General features: G+C 42.0%; 1 protein-coding gene across 1 annotated transcript; it reads left to right on the top strand.

The window, feature by feature from the left end:
* The first annotated feature begins 7322 nt into the window (after window positions 1-7322).
* On the top strand, window positions 7323-9873 carry LOC143940091 (olfactory receptor 5V1-like). Its single transcript, XM_077461141.1, has 2 exons — window positions 7323-7528; window positions 8438-9873. The coding sequence occupies exon 2, from the start codon at window positions 8443-8445 to the stop codon at window positions 9367-9369; it is 927 nt and encodes a 308-aa protein (XP_077317267.1). The 5' UTR covers window positions 7323-7528; window positions 8438-8442; the 3' UTR covers window positions 9370-9873.
* Window positions 9874-10819: the final 946 nt, after the last annotated feature.

The raw sequence follows: 10819 nt of genomic DNA, 5'->3' as shown, positions 1-10819 counted from the left end.
GCCTTTATTGAACACACCAATAAAACATTCACAATGCTGGAGGAAAAAGTGAGTAAACCCATAGATTAATTACTTCAACGAAAGCTCATTGGAGTCAGTAGTCTGCACACCTAGAGTCCAATTAATGAAATGAGTTTGGAGGCGTGATTTAGAGATACTTTGATTGATAAAAGACAAATGATATGTTAGGGTAAAAATGCCACCAAAGCTGGGATTAAAATATAATTATAACAAATAATTTTCTATTATTCTTATGGGATTGGTGGATGCCATCTACATTTCATATCAGTTGTGGGAGCCTACGGGGGTCAAGGAGATTCAGAATATTCCAATAGTCTATGATGAATCATTGGCTGTATAAAAGATGTCATTGGATTCCCCCAAGAAGGCTTCTACCATGCACAACAGAGCCGGTCTGCTATTAGGGTTGAGCGGACACCTGGATGTTCGGGTTCAACAGGTTTGGCTGAACTTCGGAAAAAAGTTCGGGTTTGGGACCGAACTTGACCCCGAACCCCATTGAAGTCAATGGGGACCCGAACTTGGAAAAGATTATTAAATTTAATGGATAAGCTAGTGGGAAAATAAAATACTTTGAAATAAAAAAAATAAAAAATATATAATCTTGACCTAGGAGGACGAGGTCCATATGGAGTAGGATGTTGAGGTGCGGTGTAGGTGGAAGCGGTGGTGGAGGAGGATGAGGTAGCCAACACTGGTTCAAAAATACAACAATGGCTGGGTAAGGTCGGTGATGTGTCGAATTCTGTCCCCCGTCGGATAGTGTCCGCCCTGTACTGCATTTGCTCAGTATGTAGGACAAGGGGATTTCGAAAATCTCCGAACGGCGCTGCGCGGTGAGTCCAGGTTCAAGCCACACCATCCGAGGTTCAAGCCGAGCGAAGCGAGGCTGTGCCCGAAGCGTGGCGAGTGAAGTGTGGTGAGCGAAGCGAGCCTGTGAGGGGCCCTGTTACTATGTGCTACTGTATGTCCATTTGGATGGTGGGGCTTGAACCTCCACTCACGGGGCAGGCGCTGTTCATCTTCCGAGATTTTCAGAATCTCCTTGCCCTCGGGCTGGACACTATCCGATGGCCAGACAGATTGTCAGAACACCGGTATACATGTCTATTCTGCACATGGTACGGACAAGTCCTGTGGGATCCATGCCTGGTTCATTTTAATGAACGTGAGCTTGTCCACATTGGCTCTGGACAAGCGGCTGCGCTTGTCTGTGGTAACGCCCCCTGCCGTGCTAAATACACGTTCAGATAATTCACTGGCTGCAGGGCAGGCCAGCACCTCCAAGGCGTAAAGGGCAAGCTCAGGCCATGTGCCCAATTTGGAGACCCAGAAGTTGAAGGGGGCAGACCCGTCATTCAGTACGTGTAAGCGTGTGCACACATACTGCTCCACCATGTTGGTGAAATGCTGCCTCCTGCTAAGACGTTCCATCTCAACGGGTGCTGCTGGTTCTTGTGGCATGCTGACAAAGCTTTTTCCACATTTTGGCCATGCTAACCCTGCCTTCTGAGGTGCTGGCAGTGCCCCGACTGCGTTAGCGACCTCTTTCTCCTCCTCTGCCTTCGCCTTGTGCTTCCACTGTACCCCCGCTGTCAGGTGGCAATGCCACCAGCAGCGTGTCTACCAGCTTGCGCTTGTACTCGCACATCTTATGATCACGCTCCAGTGAGGGAATTAAGGATGGTACTTTATCCTTGTAACGGGGATCCAGCAGGGTGGCCACCCAGTAATCAGCACCAGTTAGAATGTGGGCAACTCGGCGGTCGTTGCGGAGGCACTGCAGCATGTAATCGCTCATGTGTGCTAGGCTGCCCAGAGGCAACAAAAAGCTGTCCTCTGTGGGAGGTGTATCGTCTGTGTCCTCTGTATCCCCCGAGCCACGCATTAGTGATGGCCATGAGCTGGTCTGGGTGCCACCCTGCTGTGAACATGGATCCTCCTCCTCCATCTCCTCCTCCTCATCCTCCCCCTCGTCATCCTCCAGAACTGTGTCCTTGCTGCCGGACAATTGTGTACCTGGCATTTGTTGGTGCATGAACCCACCCTCATAGCCATTTGTGAATGACTGCCCTGAAAGCCTTGCAAATGATCCCTCTTCCTCCTCCTCCTCCTCTTCCTCCTCCTCCTGTGCCACATCCTCTTCCATCATCGCCCGAAGCATTTTTTCAAGGAGGCATAGAACTGGGATAGTAACACTGAGAACGGCGTCATCGGCACTGGCCATGTTGGTGAAGTACTCAAAATAGCGCAGCAAAGCACACAGGTCTTGCATTGAGGTCCAGTTATTGGTGATGAAGTGGTGCTGTTCTGCAGAGTGACTCACCCGTGCGTGCTGCAGCTGAAACTCCACTATCGCCTGCTGCTGCTCGCACAGTGTGGCCAGCATGTGCAAGGTGGTGTTCCACCTTGTGGGCACGTCACATATGAGGCGGTAAGCGGGAAGGCCGAAGTTACACTGCAGCGCTGACAGGCGAGCAGGGTGAGAACGCCGAAAGTGCGCACACGGCCCGCACTTTCTTCAGCAGCTCTGGCATATGGGGGTCATTTTTAAGGAACCTCTGGACCACCAAGTTCAGCACATGCGCCAAGCAAGGGATGTGCGTCAAACTGGCTAGGCCCAGAGCTGCTATGAGATTTCGCCCATTATTGCACACCACCAGGCCAGGATTGAGACTCACTGCCACCAACCATTCATCAGTCTGTTGTTCCATGTCTCTCAACAACTCCTGCACGGTGTGTGGTTTTCCCCCAAACAGGAACGTTTTAAAACTGCCTGCTGTCGTTTACCCCTGGCTGTGCTGAAGTTGGTGGTGAAGGTGTTACGCTGACTGGATGAGGAGGCAGTAGGAGATGAGGAAGCGGAGTAGGAGGAGTTAGCAACAAGAGGCAAACTGAAGCGCCCTGCAATCCTCGGTGGTGGAAGGACATGCGCCAAACTGCTATCCGCCTCAGGCCCAGCCGCCACTGCATTTACCCAGTGTGCTCACCTGGAAAAGTAATGGTGGCTGGACACGACAGACTGTGGGACAGCCAATGCCATCAGGCTTTTAAAACTCTGCATCTCCACCAGACGGAATGACAGCATTTCAAAGGAATTTTGAAATGCTGGCATTAAGGGCCAGGGATCGCGGGTGGCTAGGGGGGTACTTCCTCTTCCACTCCAGTGTTTGGGAGATAGAGAGCTGAACGCTTCCATGGGACATTGTGGAGACCCAGGTGGTAGCGTTGCTGGCAGATCCTCTGTTTGCGGGTTGGCAGGTGCCACTGTCTCTACAGAGGTGGATGAAGAGGCCGAGACTGCAGAAGAAGAGGAAGCAGGAGGAGCCAGAGACCTTTCTTGGTTTTTGAGGTGTCTACTCCACTGCAGCTCGTGCTTTTCACTTAGATGCCTGGTCATGCAGGTTGTGCTCAGGTTGAGAACGTTTATGCCTCGCTTCAGGCTCTTATTGCACAGCATTTAAACCACTTGTGTCTTGTCATCAGCACATTGTCTAAAGAACTGTCACGCTAGGGAACTCCTTGGACCTGGCTTTGGTGTGCTCGGTCCCTTGCTGTGTTGGGCAGTAGCAGGCGTACTGTCTAGGGGACGGACGCTCCACTTTTGCACCCTGCTCCCTCTTCTGCTGTGCTGGTGGCTCTGTGCGACCACCGCCTCTTCCTCCGAACTACACTGGTCACCTGCATGACGTTGATTCCATGTGGGGTCCAGGACCTCATCGTCCTCCACATCATCTTCCACCCAGTCTTCACCCCTGCCCTCCTTGTCGGTCTGCACAATTGCGAAAGCAGCAGCAGTTGGCACCTTGTGTTTCGTCATCATCCGAGACGTGCTGCGATGGTCCTCCCATGTACTCATCTTCAAACATAAGTGGTTGGGCATCAGTGCACTCAGTCTCTTCACTTCTGGGTCAGGTCTAGGTGGATGGCCCTGGGAAAACCTGCTAACAGAGTTATCAAAAAGCAGAAGAGACTGCTGCATGATTTGGGGCTCAGACTGCTTGGTTGATTTGCAAGGGGGTGATGTGAAAGACTGATGGACATTGGCCAACTCTGATCTTTCATCAGGAGACTGGGTGGGACACAATGTCAAGGAACCTGTCAGCAACCCAATCTACTATCGCCTGTACTTATCCTGGTCTCAACATTCGTACAGCCGCATTAGGCCCGACCAAATACCGCTGCAGGCTCTGTCATCTACTCACACCTGAGGAAGGTGTTTCACTTGTGCGTGTAGCTGGCACAGATCGACCACGTCCTCTCCCTGCAACAGGAGCTACACCAGCAGCACCACAACTGGAGCCACGTCCCTTCTTTGACGTTCTCCTCATATTTTTCAAATTTAGGATCTTGCCCTAAATGGGTGTTTTTGCAATAGCAGAATACACCCAGAGTATGTAAACGTGTATCTTAGAGCTGCAGAAATGGCGAAAATGCTATGCAAAAAAAATTATTTTGCCCTAAAAATTTTTTTTAGAATAGCACAATAGAAGCAAAATATATAAATTGTGCAACACACACCTCCACATATGCAGAAAACACAGCAAAGTTTTTTTTTTTTTGCACTAAATGGGTGTTTTTGCAATAGCAGAATACACCCAGAGTATGTACAGGGTGTATGTCACAGTAACATATGCAGTGCTGGTGCACTGAGCTTGCAGATAAAAGTTAGATTTTCTCTGGCACTGTGCTCATGGCAGTGTAAAAAGACTGTGCACTGCAACCCAACCAGGTAAATCTGTGTAGATCGCTGAGTTATTAGAATAGATTTCTGAATCTGGGCTCCTACATAATTCTCTCTCCCTCAAAAGCACCAACAGGAACCTTGCCCTATACTGTCTATCTTTTCTCTCAGTGCAGTGTAAAATCGCTGACTAATTCGAATAGATTTCAGAATCAGGACTCCTTTAATGTAATTCTCTCCCTCACAGCAGCTAGGAACCTGTCCCTACACTGTCTAAAGCAGAGTGACGTGCTGTGCTGTGTGCCTCTAGCTTAAATAGAGGCTGGGTCACATGCTACACTGGCCAATCACAGCCATACCATTAGTAGGCATGTTGATTGGCTGCTGCAGGGCTTTTTTAAAATGCTCCATTACGTTGCCAAACACCGGACCCGAACCCGAACTTACAGTCAATTGTTCGGGTTCGGGACCCAAAAACCCAAAAGTTCGGTACGAACCCAAACTTTACAGTTCGGGTTCGCTCAACACTATCTGCTATATGTCATCACGGTGGATGAGTCTTTTGGAGTTGCAGAGAACTTAATGTGGCTCTACATGGACTTAGCCACAAATAAATAAGCCCTGCCCCTTGAGGAGTTGAATGTGCATTTGAAGTCTGTACTGCAAAGTGGCATGTACTCCTTTCTGCCATACAATTAAAGGTGGAAAACACTATAAAAGGTGTTCTAGTATGCTATGTACTCTAATGCTGCACACACACAACCGGACTTTTCAATGGACTAGGTCCGATGGTCTTCCCGACGGACTTTTGGTGGAGGTCTGACGGACTTTCTGAACTAAATGGACTTGGCCACACACGACCGGACTAAGTCCGTTCGAAAGTCCATTCGTTCTGAACGTGATGACGTAAACGGGACTAAACAAGGAAGTTCAATAGCCACTAGCCAATAGCTGCCCTTGCCTTGTATTTGGTCCGTCAGACTAGCACACAGATGAACGGATTTCCCGATTTTTAGTCCGTCAGGCTTGAGTCTGTCGGATAGATTTGAAATATGTTTTATTTCCAGGTCCGTCTGACTTTTGGGAAAAAAAAGTCCGATGGAGCCCACACATGAACGAATTGTCCGACGGATTCCGGTCCGCTGGACTAAGTCTGCCAGAAAGTCCGATCGTGTGTACGTGGCATTAAATTATCTAATTGAAAAAGAAAGAGGCTATATTGAACCTGCACCCGCAAAACCTGCTCAGAATGTACAGTTTATGAACTTGTGTTCCACATCTTGAGTAATACAAATTAAAAATCAGTTTGCTGATTTCTTTATTTCAGCAGAAGGTCAACTGTATGTGTTTCATTTCTTCAACTTGAAGTTCAGTTTGAATTTACGCTAATGTCTTTTTGCTTAAAATAATATCTGTTTTTATTTGAATAACGTTTTTAAAAATACTTTTTTTTGTCTATTGTTTTGTTCTCATCATTGCAAAGTATGAGAAGGCTTCTGTTCACAGAGCCTTACCTCATGAACCCCACTTGGGTGAGAAAGAGAATTATGCTTTTTTGTCAGTATGAAGTATTCTCTGTGTGAATTGCAAAATTTACCCCACACGGATAAAAATATGCATTGTTTTTGTTCATCAGTGTGCAGTAAGGCTTCCATTCTCTGAGAAAAAGGTGAAAAAGTATCTCAAACATTTCCTAGAACTGGACAAATAAATAGACAACAACAAAATGCATTTGTCATAAAAATGTTCATCAATGGCAATAAAGCTCAAAAAGTGGCCACAGCAATTGGCCAAATGGACAAAAAGATAAGGAACAATAGATGCCAGGGACTGTACTAAAGTGACCACAACAATTGGCCAAATGAACAACAAAATAAGGCACAATAGTTACCAGGGACTGTACTAAATTGGCCACAACTGACCAACATGCGCATAAACTAAAAAACTTTTTTTTTTTAAATGATACGTTTTGATAAATGCAGCAAATGGGGGAGGATTGGCTCTAGTGTTTGGGAGAGATCCACTGATCTGTGTTGAAAGGAGAGATCCACTGATCTGGGGTTTGGCTCTGGTAGGAATCAGTGTGGGAGTCGGAGGAGCTGTGATAGACATGAGGGGTATGGGGATCCAGGGTATGCCCTCCGCTTCAGGAGACCCCGGCTACCCCAATAGGGAGCCAGAATATCCTGTTCCTTCATACCTCGGAGGGTGGACTCCAGGCCTGACAACACCTGGGTCTTCCAGCATTTTTTTTTAGCTTAAAAAAATGTTAGTGTGCATGAAATTGTGTTTTGGGGTTGGTGAGGTGCTGGGAGAGTGGAAAATTGGGAGAAGGAGTTTAGCAAAAACTATGATTTGCGATTGCATGTTACCATTACTTTTTGACTCAATATTTGTAGCCCTTGATCAGATTATTATCTCCAGTCTTTAACATAATGTATACTGTAAGATGAGCTAGAAAAAATACTTACTCATGCAAAACTTTATTAAAACTTTTTTGTATATATAATATTAAGATTTTTTTACAACTGTTGTGATTATTATAATCAGTAAAAAAAAAAAAGTCACAGAGCCTAGGGCAAATTAACAAAAACAAACATATTAGCACAGTGAATAACATAGAATGTTGGGAACATGGGGCTCCCCAGTGGAGGATTACACTAGTATTTAGTTCTTCCATTCCTGACTGCCTTGTCATTTACTGGCCAACTACAGCCAATATTTTTATTTTACAAGGACTTAATGAAATGTCAACCATGTAGTCTGTCAGAGGAGTTGATGTAAAACACCTATCTAATCTAAATCTAAATCTATCACCAAAATGTAAGTAACTATAAACATATTTTTAAATAAAAGTGTGACTTACTGGAATTAACATATACTGTATTTTTTATAAAGATGCTAAAAGAGTGTAAACATGTAGAGTTTTTTGTAAGATGTACTATATTTTGTATGTTTTCTTTAAGCAGGTATTTAGCTTTAGTAAACCGAGAATACCACTCAAACTAAGGAAGATATTTACTGCAGAGATTTTTATGCTGGTCAAGCTTTCCTGCATTCATTTGATAATTTACATTTACTTGATCTGTATTACCTATCTGCTTATACAGCAACTAATATAATAATAAGAGGAATTTGATGTAGCCAGTATATAGCATGTGATGTTAAAAAAAACAAGATGTGTACAATTGTCTCTATCTGATCTTAGTTTATAACTGTTCACTTAAAAATAGATGTATAGATGTTTGACCTCAGAGATCAATAGATGTAGTAACTTAATATAGAGTTATGTATGTACTCTAATTACACTATAACCAATACTAATGACCATACATTATTAGACCTCAGGTCACATTTTGGTTATATTTATATTAATAGCATCATCATGTGAAATATATAAAGATTATCATACCTCTATACTGGTCAATTAAAAATCCATATAAAATCATTCATCAATTTCCTATATATATATATATATATATATATATATATATATATATATATATATATATATATATATATATATATATATATATATATATATATATATATATATGAGCATATATGTATAAGAAAAATTACACAAAAAAATCTATTATAAGTGAGATTATTGTGTGAAATGATTCATCTCTAAATGTTTAAATTATAAATACATAAACAAAGTTATCACAAAGTCATACTTACTGTTTTGATATTTTATAAACATAATAGACCTCTTCTTGTCCATTACAGCTATCATGAACACAACAAACAAGTCAAGGGTAAAAGAGTTCATAATTGAAGGATTTTCTGATGTAAGGGAGATTCAACTGGCCTTGTTTACCATTTTTTTGGTAATGTATATACTGACCTTTACACAACATGCAGCTATTATTATTGTTATTAATCTGGATTGTCATCTTCACACACCTATGTATTTTTACCTGAACAACCTCTCATTTCTGGAGATAAGTTATGTCACGGTTACTGTACCCAAAATGCTCTCAAGTCTTCTAACAAGGATAAGGACAATCTCCATCCATGCCTGTTTTTCTCAGCTGTACATTTTTTTTGCCCTAGGTAGCACAGAATGTTTTTTACTGACTGCCATGGCATATGACAGATATTTGGCTATATGTTCCCCTCTTCATTATAATGGAATTATGAACAAACAAGCTTGTTCTAAATTTGCAGGTGGTTGTTGGATGGCTGGAATTTTATCACCTCTGATTCCAACCATATTTTTATTTCGGCTACCTTTCTGTGGCTCAAACATTATTAACCATTTCTTTTGTGATGCACCTCCATTACTGAAGCTCTCATGTCAGAATATTAATACCATTGAGGTCATCAATTTTATCTTGGGTTCACTAATTCTGTTAACCTCATTGCTGTTTACAATGGTTTCTTACATTAATATAATCTCTACAATACTTAAAATCCCTACTGCAGATGGACGGAAGAAAACATTTTCTACTTGTGCATCCCATCTGATTATTGTATCTATATTCTATGGCACTACCATTTTTACATATGTTCGGCCAAGGACTCTTAATGCTTTACATTTTAACAAATCTGTGTCTTTAGTTTACTCTGTTATCACTCCAATGATCAATCCCCTTATATACAGTTTGAGAAACAATGATATTAAACAAGCTTTGAAAAAGACTGTCAGCTTTAAATGAGCAAGCCATAGGACCATAAAATAATAATTAGTAATCATCATCTGTTAATTTTCTACCTCTTTACATCATAATATTTACTTTGACACAAGCTCAACCTGTAACCCTCTATGTTTTCTTGTTTAATTGTAACTGTTCATATTTGTCTCTAATCCTGATCATGCACATTTTAATAGGTTTAGTTATAGAAACTGTCATAATATAGTGGGTTTCTAGAGAAAACCATAAGGCATGGGGTTGACTTCTTGTGTTTAATAGATACCCAATTTTGAGAAACATATTTTTAATGGGAATGGCTATCAACACAGGTAGCATTTTGGTGTTGGGTGCTTATAAGATTTTAAGATTTTATTAGAAACATTTGCTTACTGGAGTTCTCTTATCTGGTGGGCATTACTATATTGCTTGTTTTTTTTTTTTTTTTATAAATCTCCACTCTTTGCTGACCTGAATAATTCTGTTAAATGTTATCTCCAATAACATCATTGTACTTTTGTTGTTTTTAGCAGGCTCTAATAGTTTGAGCCATTATTATTATTCCTATATTAAACTCTCAATTACTCATCCTCGTATGTTTATGAAAAAAAAGTATAGAGCAGTTGTGTACGGCGACTGAAGGAAGGAGAGGGATTGCGAGGATATATAAAATATTGAGCGGACTGAAAATCACGGAACCCCCCGCATATATAAAAAAATGGGATAAAGAGATCGGGATAAGAAGTACGGAGGCTGAGATTAAGAAAATACTAAAGATGCCGCATGCAATCTCTCCAGACTGTAGTTTATTGGAAATGAACTACAAGTGTATGGCCTGGTGGTATTTAAATCCAGACAGAATACACCGATTTCAGAGTGGGAGCTCTAACTTGTGCTGGAGGGGATGTGCAGAAATAGGCTCTGTGGTACACATCTGGTGGAGATGCCCTAAAATTAAAACTTTCTGGAAGACAGTTTTGTCAATTATTAAAGAAATAACGGGTTTAGATAGCCCAGAGGATCCTTGCTGGTAGTAGTTGGGAGAAGATTTTGGTAAGATCTATAAAGATATGTTTAAAGAAGGTAGATTAACTTTCCCTGAGGGGCATATAATACACTTATATAAAAAAACAAAAAACAAAAAAAAACACATCCATTGAAGAGAAGAATGCTACAATGATGTAGTAATGAGTCAGGTTAACGATGAACTTTAGAGGTGATTTGTGTTCCCTGAACGAGTTTACTGAGGTGGCAAAAGAAAAAAAAAAATCTCCACTCTTTGCTGACCTCAATAATTCTGTTAAATGTTATCTCCAATAACATCATTTTTTTTGTACTTTTGCTGTTTTTAGCAGGCTCTAATAGTTTGAGCCATTATTATTATTCCTATATTAAACTGTCAATTACTCATCCTGGTATGTTTATGAATAAATGGGATTAGGCTGAGAAAAAAAGTATGGGTATTTAACTAGAGGCT

This window comes from Lithobates pipiens, unplaced genomic scaffold, assembly GCF_037356315.1.
Source record: "Lithobates pipiens isolate NorthernLeopardFrog02 unplaced genomic scaffold, aLitPip1_a1.2 Scaffold_3, whole genome shotgun sequence".
Lineage (NCBI taxonomy): Eukaryota > Metazoa > Chordata > Amphibia > Anura > Ranidae > Lithobates > Lithobates pipiens.
The sequence above is the reverse complement of the archived record's forward strand: the minus strand, read 5'-3'. Positions and strand labels throughout refer to the sequence as shown.